The 22,341-nt window shown below is 45.7% G+C and overlaps 1 protein-coding gene across 3 annotated transcripts in view; it reads right to left on the minus strand.

Annotated features, from left to right (window-relative positions):
• APMAP (adipocyte plasma membrane associated protein) overlaps positions 1 to 17,947 on the minus strand; it is a 51,525-nt gene extending 33,578 nt beyond the window's left edge. Inside the window, exons 1-2 of one of the 3 annotated variants that reach the window (XM_068232231.1) lie at positions 17,805 to 17,947; positions 4,546 to 4,662 (exon numbers count right to left, since the gene is read on the minus strand). In XM_068232231.1, the coding sequence (XP_068088332.1) occupies positions 4,546 to 4,662; positions 17,805 to 17,896 (209 nt within the window). In that variant the 5' untranslated portion in view covers positions 17,897 to 17,947. Of the gene's footprint in view, positions 1 to 27; positions 121 to 4,545; positions 4,663 to 8,941; positions 9,090 to 17,804 lie in introns of those variants that run through there. The other 2 variants (XM_068232232.1, XM_068232233.1) reach the window with 2 other exon arrangements.
• Between the last annotated feature and the right edge of the window lie 4,394 nt (positions 17,948 to 22,341).

The raw sequence follows: 22,341 nt of genomic DNA on the forward strand, positions 1-22,341 counted from the left end.
GCAATTCACAACAGACCAGTCTCTCACCTGCCTCTCTTCTCCATGCTGCAGCCACACTCAGGGAACACTGCATGGTGTATGTTTGCTGAGGCCTTCTGACCATCAGCCCCAGCAGCTCCACAAGGCTCACGTAGCACAGGACAGAGCAGGGGGCGGGGTTAGAGCAGCTACAGCCAAGTTCACTACTGCAGGGGGAAACTAGACACCTCCATAACTTATAACAGGGCAGCAGAGAGTGACAGTCAGGGTGGAAGGCAGGATCATTCTCAGCCCCTGTTTAAATGGCTGCAGTAGCGATGGCAATTTAGTTCTGATGGTCTGGGGAAGAAGCTGCTGCAGCTCATCATTCTCCCACCCCTTCTTTCAGTGGCACTGGCCCCTACCTCTTCCTGAGTCCCGCTCCCGCACTTCACTTCTTTTACTGGCTGGCCGATGTGTATTTCTTCTTCATGCTGAGCTGGAGCCTTTGAACCTTGCCGCCCCAGCCCAGCATCACAGGGGGGCGGAGCTACATGACACACACAGCCCAGCCTGAGCCTGCAGCAGACTCTCAGCATGAATGATTCATACGCTGAGAGGAGAAACGTTGTGCTGCAGGCTGGGATTTGTTCACCCTAGGAGTGGAGGAGGGGCCCACTGGAGATGTGGAGGCGGGGACTACCGAGCAAATCCTCGGTACTTCGGTGGGTCAGTCCGAGGCTGCTATCAATGGATTAGGAGCACACATCCTGACGTCCTCTCCCCACAAATGACCCCATTTTACAAAGAGGACATCCCAAGGTATTCCGTTAGGAGTATGGTGAGTTCATAGAAGATTTTATTTTTTGTCACAAGTTAGCGGAAAATGACAATTGGTAAAAAAAAACAATAAAAAAAATTTTCCGCTAACTTGTGACAAAAAGTAAAATCTTCTATGAACTCACCATACTCCTAATGGAGTACCTTGGGGTGTCTTCTTTCTAAAATGGGGTCATTTGTGGGGTTCCTATACTGCCCTGGCATTTTAGGGGCCCTAAACCGTGAGGAGTAGTCTTGAAACCAAATGTCGCAAAATGACCTGTGAAATGCTAAAGGTACTCATTGGACTCTGGGCCCCTTAGCGCAGTTAGGGTGCAAATAAGTGCCACACATGTGGTATCGCCGTACTCAGGAGAAGTAGTACAATGTGTTTTGGGGTGTATTTTTATACATATCCATACTGGGTGGGAGAAAACTCTCTGTAAATGGACAATTGTGTGTAAAAAAAAAAAATCAAAAAAAAATTGTCATTTACAGAGATATTTCTTCCACCCAGCATGGGTATGTGTAAAAATACACCCCAAAACACATTGTACTACTTCTCCCGAGTATGGCGATACCATATGTGTGACACTTTTTTGCAGCCAAACTGCGCTAAGGGTCCCACAGTGCAATGACTACTTTTAGGCTTTACAGGGGTGCTTACAATTCAGCACCCCCCAAAATGCCAGGACAGTAAACACACCCCACAAATGACCCCATTTTGAAAAATAGACACTTCAAGGTATTCAGAGAGGGGCATGGTGAGTCTGTGGCAGATTTCATTTTTTTTTGTTACAAGTTAGCAGAAATGGAAACTTTTTTTTTTTTTTTTTTGTCACGAAGTGTCATTTTCCGCTAACTTGTGACAAAAAATAAAATCTTCTATGAACTCACCATGCTTCTCAGTGAATACTTTGGGATGTCTTCTTTCCAAAATGGGGTCATTTGGGGGGTATTTATACTATCCTGGAATTTTAGCACCTCATGAAACATGACAGGTAGTCAGAAAAATCAGAGGTGCTTTAAAATGGGAAAATTCACTTTTGGCACCATAGTTTGTAAACGCTATAACTTTTACCCATACCAATAAATATACACTGAATGGTTTTTTTTTTAATCAAAGACATGTAGCAGAATAACTTTCGCGCTCAAATGTATAGGAAATATTACTTTATTTGAAAAATGTCAGCACAGAAAGTTAAAAAAGTAATTTTTTTGATAAAATTCATCTTTTTTGATGAATATAATAAAAACTAAAACTCGCAGCAGCAATCAAATAGCATCAAAAGAAAGCTGTATTAGTGAGAAGAAAAGGACGCAAAATTCATTTAGGTGGTAGGTTGTATGAGCGAGCAATAAACCGTTAAAGCTGCAGTGGTCTGAATGGAAAAAACAGCGCTGGTCCTTAAAGAGACACTGAAGCGAAAAAAAAAAATGAGGATATTATGATTTGTATGTGTAGCACAGCTAAGAAATAAAACATTAAGATCAGATACATCAGTGTAATTGTTTCCAGTACAGGAAGAGTTGAGAAACCCCAGTTGTTATCTCTATGCAAACAAGCCATTAAGCTCTCCGACTAAGTTAGTCGTGGAGAGGGCTGTTATCTGACTTTTATTATCTCAACTGTTCCTGGACTATTTACTTTTCCTCTGCTAGAGGAGAGGTCATTACTTCACAGACTGCTCTGAAAGACTCATTTTGAATGCTGAGTGTTGTGTAATCTGCACATATTATAGAATGATGCAATGTTAGAAAAAACACTATATACCTGAAAATAAAAGTATGAGAATATTTTCTTTGCTGCTAATCTTCTAGTAATTATTCATAGTACACAACCAATTCACTATATCATATTTTTTTTCCGCTTCAGTGTCTCTTTAAGGGGGGGGTAAAGGCTGAGTCCTCAAGTGGTTAAAGGAAACCAGAGACGAGATACCATATGGGACTGGAGGAAGCCCCAGGTATGTATACAACTTTTATGGTATCTGGTACACTTTAAAAATGTTGGTGTTGCAACGTGCATGCGTGGAAGCGTATTTTAACAATACGCTTCCATGCACTACCGCATACCCGAAGCAGAATGTGATGGCAAGTGCATCACTTCCTGCTTGGCTAGTGGCCAGACAGGGAACACTGCGTACTTATGCGGTGTTCCCTGAACACCTGTTTCTGGTGGTGCGGCGTGCGCAACACACAGCATCCAGGGCCGGATTTCTGGAAAGGTCACAGAGGCCATGGCCTAGGGCGATAAAAATCAGCAGGGCGCAGGACTTGGAGAGATAAGAGGTCACATGTCAAAGTAAATCACCTCTCCTGCTTTGCTCTGGTCTACCTGAATTCCAGAGATCCCTACATCTCTCTTACTTGTGCAAAGTGTGTGTTATGGCAGTCAGCATCTGCTGTGACCTGTATGATGAGAGGGGACAAACAATCTGCTGTGAGAAGAAAAATATATGGGCTCAAGTATCAGAACTCTTGAGTTCCGATTAGTTTTTTTCATGCAGCACGCATTCACGGGCAGGAATTAGCAGCTCTCCCCCTCCTTGACTGATGTTAGTTTATTACTAGTAGGTCAGTGCTGTTAAAGACCTCAGATCTGTTCAATTTATGGCTTTTTTTTTTCCTCCTAGAGAATGACAACAACATTCTTTGTGCTACAGTTTAACTCTTTCCTGGCTTTTTTTTGCCAGCAAAGTACTGTGTTGACCATCACTGAAAGCAAGATGTTTTGAAACAGAATGACAACTGTGTTACATTTATTTATATTTACAAAACAATCAATGCATCTCCTGCTGACTGTATATATAGCTGTGTGCCTAACATCTTGTATACAGTAACAAAGTCTGAAGATGGCTCATTAACCAAAGGCTCACTGTTTTTCTTTTGGTTAGCCAAAAGAAAGTGTTATTCTGTTACAAAACTTCCTGCTGACTGATTTTAAGATCTGTCTTAAGTGCTAAATTGTCACTGTGTAAAGTACACCTGAGCGCTGGGTACACACAATGCAATTTTCTCACAGATTTACTGTAAGATGGACTATTTCCAACATGTCCGATCTGCTTTCCAATCAATTTTCTGAATGATTTTTCATAGAAGTGAACAGCAAATTGATAGAAAAATTTAAATTAGATCAGACATGATGGAAATAATCGACCTGACAGTAAATCTGTCAGAAAATTGCATCATGTGTACCTAGCATTACACTACATCTATGCCAGTGTGTGTAGTGTCGGATCCTTCTACTTACCTGTTCTCTGTTTTGGATGGGCTTCTCTGCATTGTGCTACACTGTCCCCTATTTGTGGCTCTGACGGCAGCAAGTCGCACAGAGGACAAAGAAGCAGCGCTGTCCACTGGGGCTACTTGTGATTTTGCACTCCTGTATGCATGTGCACAGGAGCCGAGGGAGTGTTATGGGTATGTGTACTTGACAAGTGCTGCTCATACATGAGCATCATTTCTGAAGTATGCAAGCCCAGAACACGATCGCCTGCTGTGCATGCAGACAGGAGCGCAAAATTACATGGAGTGGCCAGAGCATGCGCTGCTTCTTTGTTGAACGGGGCAAAGCAGCAAAACAGAGGGGGGCCCGTTCAAACTAGTCAGAGTTGGACAAAATGGGGGGGGGGGGGGCGGTTGGTGAATGCTGGCCTAGGGCGCTGGAAAGTACAAATCCGGTCCTGACCGCATCGCTGCCACCAGTTTGCAGTATGAAACCAGACTAAAGAAAAAGAGCAAGCAGAAAATACTGATTGGGCTTACCTTAGCGTCTGAGGCTCTATGGGGCTCTCCAGAAGGCAGACTGCTGCCAGTGACGGTATAATCAATGACAGGGCCACAAATGTCAAGGTGGCACGAAACACTTTCCCACTGTATGTCCTGCAGGGAAGAAGAACATCACTGATTATTACACCACACTAACACAAAGAAGCCATACACAAAATATATTTTAAAGGGTACCTGAAATCATGATAGAGAAAAAAAAATGTAGATACCTAAGTAGGGAGAAGCCCCCTGGATGGTCCAGAGGCTCCCCCAGTGTTTCTTCCCCCCTCCTACACTGGGGTCCTCTAAAGAATCCTTGACAAATTAATTTAGCTCCCAGCGGCATTACACTGCTCACATAACATGTGCTGGGCCACAGAGGAAAGGCACCCAGTGAGGATGAAGGCGGGAATGCACAGAATAATGGAGGAGTGCACCAGTCAGGACAGGTGAGTCTCTATGCTGCAGGAAACTCTGCAGTGGCCTCAAGAACCAAACTAAAGTAGGCGGAGAGACCTGGCGGAGCCCAGCAGCCTCTGCAGTGGCCTCAAGAACAAAACTAAAGTAGGCGGAGAGACCTGGCGGAGCCCCGCAGCCAGCTCAGGGGCCCTGGGGGTAAAATCTGTCAAGAAATAAAGAGCCCCTAATGCCTATTACAGGAGTAAGGTTCAGGGGGCCCCACAGGTTTTGCCCAGAGGCCCCTTTGTAAATAGAACTGGCCCTGGCTGTAATATGGGGCCTTATAAAAGTACAGACAAAGGCCTGATAGATCTGCCCACAGCTGACTGAAAGCTCATCATTAGGGATGGTCCTGAAAAGTCATTGATGCAGGATGATGCACATCTTGTATGCAAATTCCTCCTAGGCAGAATTCGAATGGTCCATTGGACCATCCTTATACATCTCACAATGTAGACAGGAGTCCCTAGTCTTACCAGAGCTGATTATTACAAGGCTGAAGGTCACTGGAGGGCAATAGAGAGAGATCACGTATGCAACCCTCACCCTGGTCATAGCAGAATGTAATGACTTCAATCTAGTTCACTAATCTTTCTGCAATTCATGCCATACTCTGATATGACCCAGGTAAGGGGTATAAAATTTGCCATGTAATATTAAAGAGTCTAGTTCAGTTAGGGTCAACCCGAGCAAAGCCTGGGGTAGCGCTCAATAGTTGGACCTCACAGTCCAGCATCTGGGTAGAGGTCTGGCTCTACTTATTGGCAGTAGCAGTTTTTCAGCTGTCCATGGAATGCTCACACATAATAGAAAGATTTCTTTTAAGAATAACTCAGAAATAAACAGTTAATAGAAATAAAAGGTAGACATTAAGCAATAGAAATATAGCACTAAGGCCTGGGACCCACTAGCAGCACTTGTGATTGAGAAAAGCTCTTGCTAATGTAATGCTATGTGTGTGATCCCACTTCAGGTATGTGATTCTTTTAAAATCCCCCATAGCATTACATTAGCAAGAGCTGTACATATCACAAGGGCTTAGAAAAGCACTGCTAGTGGGTCCCAGGCCTAAAAGAGAAAATTAAATAGGGACAAATATACTTTAACTTTATTCAAAATAAATCAAAGATCATACTTTCAATAGCAGTGTCAGGTACCATACTTATCTGAGGCTTCCTTAAAGGGAACCTTAACTGTAAAACGTTTTTTTTTTTTTTTTTTTTACTTAACTGGGGTATCTACCAGCCCCCTGCAGCCATCCTGTGCCCTCGCAGTCACTCATGGCTCCTCTGGTCCCCCGCTGCCAGCTAGTTTCGTTTTTGCTGACTGGGAGACGGCCGGCCACCATGCGTACGTTTTTATGCATCCCTGCTGGAGCCCAGGAGGGCACAGGATGGCTGCAGGGGGCTGGTAGATGCCCCAGGTAAGTAAAACTCATTTTTTTTTTTACAGTTAAGGTTCCCTTTAAGCCCCCCTTAAAGGGACCCCAAGCAGTAATTAAAATCAAAACTTTCACTTACATGGGGCTTCCTCCAGCACACCGCAGGCCGCAAGGTCCCCCGCCGTCGTCCTGGCTCTTCTGCGGGTCCCTCTGGCGGCTCCGTTGCAGGCGACACCTGGGCCAGGTGTCGGGCCAACACTTCCTGATTTTGAATCCTTGGCGCCCGCTTTACATCATCGCACCGGCCGCTCAGCGTCATCACGGTACTGCGCATGTGCGTTTTGCTACCTCTGAACCGCGCATGCGCAGTACTGTCACGCTGACCGCCATGATGACGCTGAGCGCCGGCTCGATGATGCAACGGAGCTGCCAGCGGGACCCGCAGAAGAGAGAGGAGGACCGCGGTGGACCTCGCAGCCTACGGTGAACTGGAGGAAGCCGTAGGTAAGTGAAAATTTTGATTTTAATTACTGCTCGGGGTCCCTTTATAGAGATACTGTAACAAAAAAAAACAACCCTCTGGGGGGGATACTTACCTTGGGAGGGGGAAGCCTCAGGGTGCCAGTGAGGCTTACCCGTCCTCTGTAGCCTGGGGCAATCCAGCATTGGCTCCCCTCAAAAGTCCCTTGACAGGGGTGCTCAGATGTGGGCAATACAGGGAGTGCAGAATTATTAGGCAAGTTGTATTTTTGAGGAATAATTTTATTATTTAACAACAACCATGTGCTCAATGAACCCAAAAATCTCATTAATATCAAAGCTGAATATTTTTGAAAGTAGTTTTTAGTTTGTTTTTAGTTTTAGCTATTTTAGGGGGATATCTGTGTGTGCAGGTGACTATTACTGTGCATAATTATTAGGCAACTTAACAAAAAACAAATATATACCCATTTCAATTATTTATTTTTACCAGTGAAACCAATATAACATCTTAACATTCACAAATACACATTTCTGACATTCAAAAACAAAACAAAAACAAATCAGTGACCAATATAGCCATCTTTCTTTGCAAGGACACTCAAAAGCCTGCCATCCATGGATTCTGTCAGTGTTTTGATCTGTTCACCATCAACATTGCGTGCAGCAGCAAGCACAGCCTCCCAGACACTGTTCAGAGAAGTGTACTGTTTTCCCTCTTTGTAAATCTCACATTTTATGATGGACCACAGGTTCTCAATGGGGTTCAGATCTGGTGAACAAGGAGGCCATGTCATTAGTTTTTCTTCTTTTATACCCTTTCTTGCCAGCCACGCTGTGGAGTACTTGGACGCGTGTGATGGAGCATTGTCCTGCATTCAAATCATGTTTTTCTTGAAGGATGCAGACTTCTTCCTCTACCACTGCTTGAAGAAGGTGTCTTTCAGAAACTGGCAGTAGGACTGGGAGTTGAGCTTGACTCCATCCTCAACCCGAAAAGGCCCCACAAGCTCATCTTTGATGATACCAGCCCAAACCAGTACTCCACCACCACCTTGCTGGCGTCTGAGTCGGACTCAAGCTCTCTGCCCTTTATTAATCCAGCCACGGCCCATCCATCTGGGCCTCAGGTAGGTATGGAACCTGAGATGCTTCTCATCTCAGTTTCCCTTTAACTGATTTGATATATGAAGGCAACTTTAAAAAACAACAGTCAAACTTTCCAGTGCAATCCTGTGTTGTAGAATGTGCTATGTGCTTCATGTGTAATACATCTGTCTCTCACATTTAGCAGTCTTGTGAAAGGGAATCTGTAACAAAAAAAAAACAGCCCCTGGGGGGTACTTACCTTGGGAGGGGCACTTACCTTGGGAGGGGCACGTCTCTGGATCATAATGAGTCTTCCCCTTCCTCCTGTGCAGCACGGATCCGGCGCTGTCTCCCCCGAAAGGCACGAGTCGCCTGCACAGCAGAGCGGACCCAATTGGGCTCAGCTATTTCCGGCTGCTTCCAATCAGAAAGCCGCTACTGCACAGGATCGCGGTAGGTAAATATTTACCTCGCTGATGTTCGGGACTGCCAGCGCTGGACTTTGGAGGGTGAAGAGGATTGGGGAAGCGTCATTAGGATCCAGAGGCTTTCCCCTCCTAGAGTAAGTACCCCCAAGGGGCTGTATTTTTTGTTACTGATTTTCTTGAAGCCTCATACACACAGAGGCATTTCTGCCGCCCAGGAAGGATCGGTATTCTAACCCTTGGGCAACAGTGCAGTGCCGACGCTATACAGATGTGTCATTAGCCTCCAGGACTGTCCTCAGGCATCAGGGATCTTTAACAGACGTCAGGCAGCCAGCGTACACACACTGGTTTCTGTCAGGGATCTTCAACAAATGTTGGCCAGCCAGTGTACAGACGCTGGTTTCTTTCAAGATTCTCGGCAGAGGAGGTCTTCATCGTTCGCCACGACTAAGTTCAAAGCACCATGTGTATATAGGTTTAAACAAAGATAAGTAGAACTAATCAAACACATGCCTTCCTATCCCCTTCCCTCTACCCAATGCATGGAAGATCTCACCTGTGTGCAGGGGAACTAGAGAACTGATTCGTGTACGGCTTTGGGGTAACTTTGTTCCCTCTTATCCTGCAGTCCATTGCTCCTCTTCTAATCCCAGTAAATACCACACTCCTCTTGAGAACACAAAGCTGCTCACAATGCAATATCCTGCATATCTAACTGAACAACTTCACAAAATGGGTTTGGCAAAAGGTCACCTTGGGTGAGCTACACAGTGTGTTTGCTGATGTTTCACAAGAGCTCTGTGTAAATGGTGAAAATCAAGGGAGGGGCACTATATTGCAGGAGGGTCAGGACCCATAAGACTTGAGAGGCTATTTTACGAAAGGACATGGGTTACAAATGCACCCTAAATATACTCACGAGTAAATCAACATTTTAATATTGTAACAAAGAAAAATGAGGGCAAATGTTGCGAACTCCTCTTATCTATAACATATAAATCGGCTGCCTCAAAAACATGATTAGATCTTCAACGCAAACTCTTCACTCCTCTTTCAGGCCGGTTCACACGGACGCTTGGCGGGCGTTTACCACTAGTGTCCGGAACTCGTCGTCAAAAGCTACCATTCAAGTGAATGGGAGCATTTGTATCGGGCGGAGTGTATCATTTATTGGCATTTGCATGAACACGGCGTTCTGATCTTGATTTGCCCCATCCGCACCGATCGCGCCAGGAAGCCGCCAAAAGCCTGCGCAAGCCCCCGATTGAGACGCCGGCAAAAGGGACGCCGCTAGAAGCCAGCGTTAACCAGCCCTTACTTCTAATTTAGTAAATCGCACTGAAAAACCTGAGGTGTGGCTGAGAGTTCTGGCCTGCTGGATCATCTCCCTTGAGCACAGATTGAGGGCTTGTTCACATGTAGGGCGTTTTCGGCATTTTTTCAAGCGCAGGCGATTTTCAAAAATCGCCCTAAAATGCGTGTGCAATGATTCTGTATGAGAGAGTTCACATCTGAGCGGTTTGTTTCCGATCTGCTCAGCAAAGCAGAGCCTGACCCATTTTTGAGGCGATTTTGCATCAATGGAAGATATAGGAAAAACGCAAAACGTTCACAAAATCGCTTTGCGCAGCAATTGCGTTCGCATTTTTAAGAATAAATACTTTGTATTTATTCTTTTCCGGGTCAAAAAGTTCACTTCCTGACTTGCGTCAGGGAGTGAATTAAAAAAAATTGCTCTGAAAAAGCGCTTTTAAAAAAAACGCAGCGCACAATGGAGCACCGGGAGGCGCTAAAAAAAAAAATTGTGCACAAAATTGCAGACCGCTTGCGATTTTAGATGTGAACAAGGCCTAAGGCTATTGTTCTCCTCCTTGCCCCTTCCATTCTGTGCTGCTCTGTCGTACACCATGATGTCATCCCTTCACCCCACTCCATAGTAACGGTTTGGAGCCAACCGTTAGACGGATGTGTCACTAGCCTGTAGGCTAGTAACGTGGCTGTACAGCACTAGGCCCCAAACTATTGCCCAGAGGATCAAGCCACACACACATAAGGCCTAACTTTGTTAACTGAGTAGCAATGTACACATAGTAATACTCCTTTGAAATGGAAGAATTAGCACTAAAACCAACAATTTACTCCAAACATGCTCCTATTGACCCAACCTAAGGTTTCTTGCACACAGGGACGATACAGGCGCACGTTAGTGCAGCCTGTAACGCTCCCCCAACGCACAGCAACGTAACACAAGTGAGCTGTTCACACTGCCCACGTTGCATTACATTGTAACGCAGCAAGTGCTGCATGCTGTGCGTTCTATGCGGCTAAGACACGTTAGACTGTTTGCACATGCTCAGTCATGTTGGGGAGGAGGGGAGAGCGGCCGGGCACATGGCTAATTAATATTCACTGCACTCAGTGACGTGCAGTGTTTACTTCCTGGAGCGGCCGCTCTGTGCGGCGATTGGCCGGGCGGGACCACGTGATGCAGCATGCGTCCAAGAGTACGCATCACGGACGCCAGAGTGACCTGCACAACGCGGCTCACTCCGACGTCCACACCAGAGAGCACCAGGCGTTGCGTTAGGGGCACGTTATGTGCCCTATAACGTCCCCTAAACGCAACGTCCTGGTGTGTAACTAGCCTAAAAGGAACACAGCCTGATCCTAGAAAGTAAGTGTACCTACTCTCATCAATTTTAATTGGCCAATGATTGGTCAATTTTACCACTCCTATGTAGTATAATGCTAGGTACACACCATACCTGAATTTCAATCGATTTTTTAATTCGATTTTCATAGGTTGGGGGGGGGGGGGGACTAATTAAAAACAAACAAAAGTAGGTAAGCTCTCATATTACATGGAGGTTGTAAAATTGGCCTAATCAAATGGGATGTGAAGAATCTTGCAGAGACCAGACTATATACCGGTAGCCACTTTTTTTTTTTTAGGCTGACAAACTTCTTTACAGCTCTAAGCTCCTATATTTAGTCTGGTTGCTTTTAATAGATTATGCAGATAACTACTTTTTCACACGTAAGACACTACAGATTATATCATTACTACATGAACATTGCTTTCATCATTGTTTGTGACATCTCAGACTGTTTTAGTGTAATAATTACATACCAGTCATTAGTGTTTAATTGTAAAGTTGACTGTTTTGCTGACAGGCATAGGGAGGGCCCACATGACAAGCACATTTCAATAGATTTGTGTCACCTAAGCACTCTTCGTTCCTTTGAGAAATGACTCAGGATTAGTATGCAGTCCAAAGACTTCCTGAATTTCAAAAGAACAACTGTACAGCTCAGCCTAAAAAACATTTTTGTTATCTAATTAAACTCCTGGCATAAATATAAGAAAAACCTAAGCTGCCTGCCAGCTTCTGTGCTCATTGTTTACCGCTGGGATCCACCGTGTCCCACACTGAGATAAATGGGAGAATTCATATCAACGCATTTGATTGCACAAGCACCATGGTCGATCAAATTTCTGAGATGCTTCATGCAGCTTCTGGTGTTGGCTACATTTACAGTTCCAACTCCTCCTAGGGGCTCAAACAACAATCAAAGTAGCAGAAAAGCGTTTGACATCAGCGGAATGAGACGCCAGTAGCTGGCCGTGTTAAGCGGCCCTAAGACTGGTTACTTTAGAAGACCTTCAGTAACATCACCAATGAGTTTAATGTAAACCACTTTGACAATAGTACTAGTATTGGCAGGTACCACCATCTTACTATAAATGCTATGCAAAATAGAAGTGTGCCTTCTTAAAACAGAAGGTATTTGCGATTATTCAGGTTGGATTGAGCATGTAAGTTCTCCCACAATGCATCACTGTGAATATGCAAATTGTCCCTTTGTTGTCCCTTATATTGCATTCCATAACCGCTGGAATGCAATGATATATCAGCTTGTTAAAGAGAGCCCGACGTGGGATCAAAAAAAAAAAAAAAAAAAAGTAGGCTACCTCATCCGCAGGCCTGAGCGGATCAGGTAGCCGCTGCTCTCGTGGGCCGCAATAGCCCACTTTCACTTGCATGACCGCTGGGTCACGACGCTGCACTGAGAGACGGTGTTGTCGTTCACACAGTGCAGGGAGGTGGGGGAGCGGCAGGAGGCGCGGCCAGGGGAGAGAGCTGGCAGGCATTTTAAACTGGGAATTCCTCTCCCCTCTGTTTACCTCTGAGTTAGCGACAAATCTTGTCGCTAAACTCGAGGGGCTCTAGCTCGATGGGGGGGGGTCCGAGAGTGGCGGTGTGGGGACACAGAGCCATGTCATTAGGCAGAGAACATGGCTCTGTGTCCCATCTGCCCCCCATATCCCCACCTCTGGTTCTCTTTAATATTACAGAGCCATTCTAATCCAACATGCATACAGACTGTTTCGGACTGGATGATCCTCATCAGTGCATGGCATAGATTAATGTGGCTCTATGGGGTAGAACGTGACACATCCAGAGTAGCAGACTGCCTTGTAAGCTCAGGGAGAACCAAATAAATGAATATGATATATTACTACATTTGGGCATAGGGTTTATATAAATTAATTAGGATCAGTACTAGGCCTGAACGATTTTAGGTAAAGATTAAATTGCACAATTTCTGTCAGAAATTGCGATTTCGATTTGATTCACAATTTTTGATACACAACAATGGATCAGCACGTCGATGGCAAGTATGAGTAGCCCCAGTATAGGTAGCCAAGTATAGGTGCCCCCAGTACAGTTTAGCCAGCTTTAAAGGGAACCTAAACTGAGAAGGTTATGGATTTTTCCTTTTAAAATAATACCAGTTCCCTGACACTCCTGCTGATCCTGTGTCTCTAATACTTTTAGCCACAGCCCCTGAACAAGCATGCAGATCAGGTGCTCTGACAGAAGTCAGACTGGATTAGCTGCATGCTTGTTACAGGTGTGTGACTCAACCACCGCTGCAGCCAAAGAGATCAGCAGGACTGCCAGGCAACTGATATTGTTTAACAGAAAACAACCATATCCCTCTCAGTTTAGGTTCCCTTTAAGTGCCTCAGTAAAGGTAGCTAGCTATAGGTGCCCCAATATAGATAAGCCAGCTATAAGTGCACAAGGTTAGTCAGTATAGATGCTGCAGTGATAGATAGATAGATAGATAGATAGATAGATAGATAGTTCGTTTTCTGCTCACCACCGCTGGTACCTTCTCTGACTCCTGGCCCCCTCCTCCAGAAAGTCCCAATCCACCTCGCCGCATAGCCGTGCTGTCCCCAACACAACACACTTCTTTCACCCCAGCACGACTACCCTCCCCCCTGCACATGACACACCGGTCCCCCAGCACTGACCTCCTCCTTCAGTACAGGACCTCCAGCGAGCTGATGCGTGACTGGCAGACTCTGCTACCCTGGACAAGCGTGTGGCCCCCAGGGTGATTTGCAGCTCGGGAGTGAGGGGAGAGGACGGCGCTCTGCACATTTCTAATTGCGTAAGGCTCTCCTCTCAGCGCCTTGAGCAGGCACGGAGACTTTCTGGCGGCATCACATGGCCGGCAGCACCACTCTCCTATCTCAGGACTGACTCTTCTCCCAGCCGCTTGAGCGCGGCAATGGGGCGACGCGGAACGGGATTTTCTGGCAAAGGGGGCTGTGAGAAGGAGCAGAAAAGGTAGCAGCAGCAGTGCGGAAAACCGCACAGCTTGACGATCTCAAGATCGTCTTACTGCTGATCACGATTTTGGTTTAAAACCCAAAAATCGTTCAGCCCTAATCAGTACCCCTATACTTATTTCACCTGGGGAGGGGTGGATGTCTGGGGGTACTGTTCTTAAAGAGAACTCCCAGATGCCGCCATGACCCTCCCCACCGGCATCAACACCCACCCAACTCCTCCGGGGCATTGGAGGTGGGAAAGAGCCCCTTGTCCATTGATTGGACAAGGACTTTGTGGGAGAGGCGGCAGCTTGTCCGCCTCTCTCTTCCAGAGTATCCCCTCTACCATGCAGGCTGGTCTAGCTCCGAGTGCGGAGCCCCACGCGATCCTGGCTCTGCATTCTGGCTCTCCAAGCCTACATGGGTAACAAAGGGTTAAAGAGGCTCGGGGCATGTATAAGTAGAATATAGTAGTACTGTATAATCAGTATAGCCAGATCATAGCTAAATTTGCCAGGGATACTTATACAACAATATTGCGGCTGTACAGCAATCCCTGGCCAACGGTTGATCTGTTAGGTTGATAAATTATGTCATTTAACCACTTGAGGACCATAGGCTTAAAGTGAGCAAGCCATTTTTTTTACAATTCAGCACTCTGCAGCTTTAACAGTGTGCAGCACGGCCATACAACTTAGCACACAAATGAATCTGCCCTCCTTTTCTTGCCACCAACAGAGCTTTCTGTTGGTGGCATCTGATTGCTGCTGCAATCTTTTTTTGTTTTACTGAAAAAAGAGCCTATATTTTATTCTAGTTCTCCCTCCTCCCTTCCCCCCCTACATTGGCCCTAGGCAGCAATCAATACTTTCCTGGTTCTTTCATAGATATCAGCCTATGAGAAGGATTTGATAGTGAGCCGCTCGGAGGGACAGCTAAGTGTCCCTTGTACAGCGCTGCGCTATATCACAGCGCTGTACAGATGTAAACAAAGTGGATTTTTTTTTTGGGGGGGGGGGTTACACTAGTAACCTGCTAGCCGCGATCACGGGCTGACAAGCTGATGACGAAGCTCTAGAGTAGAAGAAAAAAACGCGGAGCACCACTCCTTTAAAAGTCCCTTTATTCCGGTGGGGGAGACAGCAGGTACATGCAGTGGGGGTATCAAGTGCCTGACAGCTGTTTCGCTAGTTTAAACCAGCTTCTTCAGAGGCAGTCTCTCCCACTGGTGCCCCACGCTTTTTTCTTCTACTCTATTGGATAACAAGGACTTCGGATGAGCACGCCCTGTGTCCCAATCCTGGTGTGTCTGCCCTGCTGCGTTTGGTGCCAGGTATGGTTTTTCTCTTTTCATAATTCACCTGATGACGGAGCTCTGCACCATATCTCTGCAGTGAATCGTAACTTTAAAATTGATTTTCTCAAAAACTACAAGGTCTTAAGAAAAAAAAAAAACAACCACTTGTTGCCACTGTTTCTTAACCAGCCTGGCGTTCTATTAAGATCGCCAGGCTGGCGACCGGACGTTTTTTTTTTAATAAAAAAAAACAAACTATTGCATGCAGCCAACTGAAAGTTGGCTACATGAAAGCCCACTAGAGGGCGCTCCTAATGCGTACTTCTGATCAGAAGTAACAAGAAAGGCCGCGATGAGCGGCCCTTCTTGTTAGGCTTTCCTCGAGCGGAGTGACGTCATGGACGTCAGCCGACGTCCTGACGCAGCCACCTCCGATACAGCCCTTAGCGCTGGCCGGAACTGTTTGGTCCGGCTGCGCTGGGCTCGGGCGGCACCCTCTTCCGCCGCTGCACGCGGCGGATCGACAATCACGTAGCACACGCGGCTGGCTAAGTGCCGGCTGCGTGTGCTCCTTTTTATTTGATTAAAATCGGCCCAGCAGGGCCTGAGCGGCAGCCTCCGGCGGTAATGGACGAGCTGAGCTCGTCCATACCGCCCAGCTGGTTAAAGAGGACCTCCATACTAAATACAAAAAATCTGGCAGTCTGCAAGAAAGTTATATGTACCCAGGAAGCCTTGTCCAGTGATGCCGTCCCGAAGAATATATCCTTCTTTTTCTTGCAGGCTGACAGATTTTTGTATTTAGTATGGAGGTCCTCTTAATGATTCTAGCCATCAAAATCAATCATCTTGGAAAAACTATGTTTTGTGATGTGCTGCAATTATGACCGTCACAGCAGATCGGATCTATAAGATCCCCGACAACTCGCACAAAGTGCTGCAATGGTTTGAACTCTCATGTGTGCCAGTCGTGTGCCGTCACGTGTTCATGCGGTAGGAGGGTGGATCGTGGAATGCTCGTGGAAGATCGTGAAATGCTTTCGTCGAGTCGCGCCTCCGTGGGTTCACCGAGCCATCTTCTGGTGAGTACTTTGCTTAAAGGATACCAGAGGTCAAAAACTTTGGAGAAACGGGGGGAGCAGGCATATACTACCACCTGTCCTTATGTCCACTGTTCCACCTTACTTCTGTCTGCCCCCATAGCTCACCTAAAAGCTCCCCGAGATCCTCTTCCGGTCAGGACTTACTGCGCAGGCACAGGCTGCGCGCATCCTACACTGCGCATGCATGTGAAGTCACTGTCATGTGCATGACATCATACGCAGTGCACTCCCAGCCACAGGCGTGCACTGTAGCACCTGTGCAGCTCAGCCAGGACCAGTGCAGTAAGTCCCGACCCAGCCAACCAGAAGAGGATCCCGGGGGCTTTTAGATGAGCGACGGGGGCAGACAGAAAACCAGGGGAGTGGTGGACATAAGGACAGGTGGTAGTATATGCCTGCTCCCCCAGTTTCTCCAAAGTATTTGACCTCTGGTATCCTTTAAGAGATCTACGCTGCAGTAATACTCAGCATGGGGTTCTGGGGAGAGCAGCATTACCAGGGGGGCACAGGTCACCAGCTCTAGGCCCCCCAACATAGATGTCACCGATTTACCAGCAAACAACTGTCCAGTCAGATCAGTAATATCTGTCAAGGTGTATGGGCACCTTTAGATGCCTATACTCTCAGGCCTGAAACCCACTACAAAACACTATCGATAATCGCAATCGCTAGCGTTTTGTATGAGCAGTTTGTTAGCGATTTCATGAGCGCTTTTAAAAAAGTGTATTAATTTGCCAGTGGTTCTGTAGCGATTAGCGATTTAAAGTCTGATTGGTCCTTTCAGTGTGCAGTAACTTCAAAACGCTTGCAAAATCGCTCAGTGCAGGTTTTGATGAGCGATTACGCCAGAGATTACATACTTAACACTGAAGCGCTAACGCTCCCAAAAATGCTGCATGTCCTGTGTTTGTGATTTTTCTAATCGCAATCGCTCCAGAGGAAGTTGCCCCATCCATTTACATTAGCTAAGCGTTTTTACAAAATGCTAGCGTTTTCAAACGCTCAAAAAAATCACCCTTGTGGGTCCCAGCCCTCAGAATCTAAAGTTAAATTAACATAGTGTGACTACTTCACAACACACTAATGTCATCTATTAGAAGGGTGGGGGGAGGAGTACACCTTTCTGTAGCAGAGACAGAATAAACATCTGTCATGCTGCATGCTGCCGTGAGATCGAGAGACAGCACCATACTCATATGTCCGAGGGGCTCACCCCAGAACAATCACAATACAACACTAGAGTATGGGGGAGGGGTGACACTGAACAGCGGCAGGAGAAGGGCGGGGCGCATGCGCAAGTACAAAACTAGCGGGGCTAGCGTCACATGGCGCATTGGCCAATACCAAGCGCAGGTAGACAGGCGTGTTATCATGTATTTAGCTTACTTACCCGCTGCGCTCGGCTTCCTGCACGTAGCTGTCATCTGTAATGACCTGCGGCCGGATAGGCCTTCTCTGCCGCAGCCCATCTCCGTCCTCCATGGTCAGTCCGCTCCCTGCACCGCTCTCACCAAGGGCATCTGACAGAGCGCAGCCGGAGGGGCGGGACTCACCTCCGCTCTCCAGCCAATGGCAGCACACCTGTCACCACGCTCAGCCAATCGGCTTCCAGCACTTGGTGTTCTCCGCTCTGGCCGAGGACTTATGTGTGAAGATAAGAATGCACATTTCATGTCCCATTCACGTAGATTTTACACCTCCATAGTACGACGTTCGTGTTTTTTTTTTAATTTTTTTTTTTATACGATGGTGGATGGATAGAAGCCATTAACATTAGAGGGCAGGGACCATTGTAGGATACATTTTGTGGAGAACAGCTAAGCGCATCAGAGCACTGGTTGTGACACTGGTCTGAGGACCACTGCTGGGTAGAGACCCTCAATGAGATGAAAATAATTACAGTGTAGTAAACAAAGTTGCAACTTTATCAAATTCTGCATATATTTTTATCTGCTGCGATGTTAAAGCAACCTAACCAATTGTTTAAAGCTATTACTATCATAAAATGCAACCTAGTCTCACACAGAACCCTCCCTATACTTATGCCTAACCACCTCCCCTGCTGATGCCTAACCCTAACCAGCCCCCTCCCAACCCCACCGATGTCTAACACTAATTAGGCCCCGTTTACACTTCATCAGTTGCTACACCTTTTTTTTCCTCTCCATAGCAGTGCATTGTGAAAAAGATTTCAGTTAAAACGCGGTAAGTGTAAAAGGTGCCATTGGGAAACATGGGACTTACTTTGAAAATCAGTTGTTCTTTCAGTTATAACTGAAAGCTACTGATTAAGTGTAAACAGACACCCCTGTGGATGCCTCTCCTTCCCCCATGCCTAACCCTAACCAGCCCCCCATCAATGCCTAACTGTGGATGCCTACCCGACCCTACACATCTTCCAGTCCAATACCTAACAACCCCCCCCCCTCCCGCATTATGATTATTTTCATATATAGGGTCTAAAAGCTGTGCAATTTTTTCACAAGCTTTTAGATACCACATACCACAGAGAGATCTGCAGCATCTCCTACATAAAACTCACTCAGGCATGAGATTACCGCTCTGAGCTGTGGATTTCCATGCCAAGTCTGATTTGCGATTACCAGTAAGGAGGCTAAAACGCGTACGTTAAAAAGGGGCGCTGGGAAAAAAAGGGCGCCGGGTTTTTAACGATAAGCATGGATAACGTTTAAAAATGTATTGTACTGTATTTCGTTTAAAATTAATGTTTTATAAAGTTATAAATCATTAAATAATGTGCATTAAATCGGCAATTGTAAGAACGTTAATCTTTCGTTTAAATAGTGAAACGTATAATAACGTTTAAAAAAAAAAATTACTAAGTAACCCTCCCTGTACCTACCCCTAACCCCTAGACCCCCCTGTTGATGCCTAAACCTAAGACCCCCCCTGTTGGTGCCTAAGTAACCCTCCCTGTACCTACCCCTAACCCCTAGACCCCCCTGTTAGTGCCTAAACCTAAGACCCCCCTGTTGGTGCCTAAACCTAAGACCCCCCTGTTAGTGCCTAAACCTAAAACCCCCCTGTTGGTGCCTAAACCTAAGACCCCCCTGTTGGTGCCTAAACCTAAGACCCCCCTGTTGGTGCCTAAACCTAAGACCCCCCTGTTGGTTTTTTCGTTTAAAAATAATGTAAAAAAAAAAAAAAAAAAAAATGTACTGTTTTTCGTTTAAAAATAATGTTTGAAAAAAAATATTGTACTGTTTTTCGTTTAAAAATAATATTTAAAAATGTATAAATCATTACATAATGTGTAATCATGAGAAGCAGTAATAAAACATTAAGTCTCCGGGCGCCGCTTTTAAAACTTTATTTTTCTCCGGCGCCCTTTTTTCCTATCGGGCGCCCATTAAACGATATTTATTATAGGAGTGAATGGCGGCGCCCGATTTGTCCACTAGCCTCAGGCGCCCGAATTTACTGTTACCGGCTAAAACACCCCCCACCAACACCTAACTTTACAACTGCCCCTACCGACACCTAACCTTAGCACCCCCACTGCAGTATATACAGCGTGCATGCGGTGAATAGGAACGACAAAATATGTCACTACACCGGCATGCATATCCAAAGATGAATGCAGGCTGGAACTGAGACAATCAAAATCAACAGCAACTGCATTGTAGCTGCCAATTCGAAGCTGCATAGACTTTGCATGCAAGTTGGAATTAGTAGCATCTCATTGGCCATTGGTTTATTATATACTTGTAATTTTGAGTTAATGCAAATGTATGCATCCCTTATATGGACAGCTTCATTTATCTGCTCCATTGCCATTTGCCAAGATGCATACAGTTTGCATCACCACAGAATTACACCACAGTGTTACCTCATATCTCTGTGTCTCTTACCTGCTGTGCCAAGTCCTTTGACCCACAATATAGAATACCAGTCAATTGATGTGTGGGTGGAGAGGAAAGCAAAAACTTCCACATAAATGTTTATTTGAACTCCCCTGAGAACATGCAATTGTCACTTTGGTGCATATTTTGTACACGGAATTGCTATAGAAAAGTGTAAGCCTGCAGCCTGAGGCATGTGCAGAACTGAAAGGGCTGGAAGTCTCTGATGGGCACTCTGTAGTAACAGGAGACAGTCACTCAGAATGAACTGGCACAACCGTGCACCTCTGAAAAGGAAATGGACAATGTAGTTGCAAAAAAGGAGAGTATCAGAACACACACCTCTGTATGATGGTCCCAAATAGGCAGTGCAAAATAGGGAGAACTCCAGACCCCTGACTACCCTATCCAAATAAGTAAGGCTTGCTCCTAAGGAAGGCATGCTCCTTACATAGCAGTGAGAGCTTCTATGTAAGGCATGCATTAGAAGCCACTCATTCACATTAAGGTTTAGCTGCTGCTTTAGCAGTGCAGCTTAATGAATCAAGCCCGATATGTGCTGTGCTGCACTAACATTATAATCTGTGCTCAGCACGTCAGAGGAGTGCTGCTAAAGACAAAGAGGCTGAAGACTGCTAGATGCGAGTGAACTTGAAGGTGAGTATAGTCTCTCTCTCTCTTCAATTTTTCCTTTAACAAGCAGGCTGGCTTTGGGAACATTTTGCTTATTTATGTGTTTGCAGAGTACATGCTGCCCAGATATGTTTGGGTTACTCTTATTTTCTGTACAGCTTATGTATTATTATTATTATTTATTGCATTTATAAAGTGCCAACATATTACGCAGCGCTGGTCAATAAATACATACAATGATACCAGGATGACAGACATAACAAGGTTATACAGCGTAGGACAAAGCTGTACAAGGCAAACAGGTTACAAGATACATGATCATGCTGTTTTGGGCTGCTTAGGTAGGTCCAGTAATACAAGTACGAGGCGGTCATAGGAGCGGAGCACATGATGGGACACACGATCATGTATAATACACTAGGGAAGGGAGGACCAAAGGCTTACAATCAAAGGGGAGGGGAGGTGGACACACTAGGTAAGTAATCAGCAGAAAGTTACTCGTGGTAAGGGTTGGGTAGGCCATCTTAAAGAGGTGGGTTTTGAGGGCTTGCTTGAATGTGTTTAAAGAGAATCTGTATTGTTAAAATCGCACAAAAGTAAACATACCAGTGCGTTAGGGGACGTCTCCTATTACCCTCTGTCACAATTTCGCCGCTCCTCACCGCATTAAAAGTGGTTAAAAACAGTTTTAAAAAGTTTGTTTATAAACAAACAAAATGGCCACCAAAACAGGAAGTAGGTTGATGTACAGTATGTCCACACATAGAAAATACATCCATACACAAGCAGGCTGTATACACCCTTCCTTTTGAATCTCAAGAGATCATTTGTGTGTTTCTTTCCCCCTTCTGCTCTCATGCACTGAAGTTTCAGACTGCTCTTTTCTTCCTGCAAACAGCTTTGCCCTTGTCTAATTCCCAGTATGTGAAAGCCCAGCCAGCTCAGAGGACGATTTATCCAGCTTGTAAAAGATAAGAGAGAAGCTGCCCTAATCTAAACAATACACAGGCAGTGTGCAGAGAGGGGCCTGGAGGGGGGAGATGCATCACAGAACCACAACACTGAAGAACTTGGCAGCCTTCCAGACACAGGCCGACAAGTCTGACAAGGGAAAGATACATTGATTTATTACAGAGACTGTGATAGTAGAAAGTGCTGCAGTAAGCCAGAACACATTAGAATAGCTTTTGGAACTTGTAGGATGATAAAAAACAGGATGCAATTTTTGTTACGGAGTCTCTTTAAGGAGGGAACAAGTCTGATGGGCGTTGGAAGGGAGTTCCAGAGGGCAGCTTTTGAGAAATCAGAGCGGGAAATGCGCGGGGCAGTTAGGCAAAGGTGCAAAGGTTGTTGGAGGACCAGAGGGGATGGCTTGGTATATATCTGTGAATAAGCTCCAAGATGTACATAGGGCAGGTTCTGTGCACAGAT

The sequence above is a fragment of the Hyperolius riggenbachi genome, chromosome 4 (genome assembly GCF_040937935.1).
Source record: "Hyperolius riggenbachi isolate aHypRig1 chromosome 4, aHypRig1.pri, whole genome shotgun sequence".
NCBI lineage: Eukaryota > Metazoa > Chordata > Amphibia > Anura > Hyperoliidae > Hyperolius > Hyperolius riggenbachi.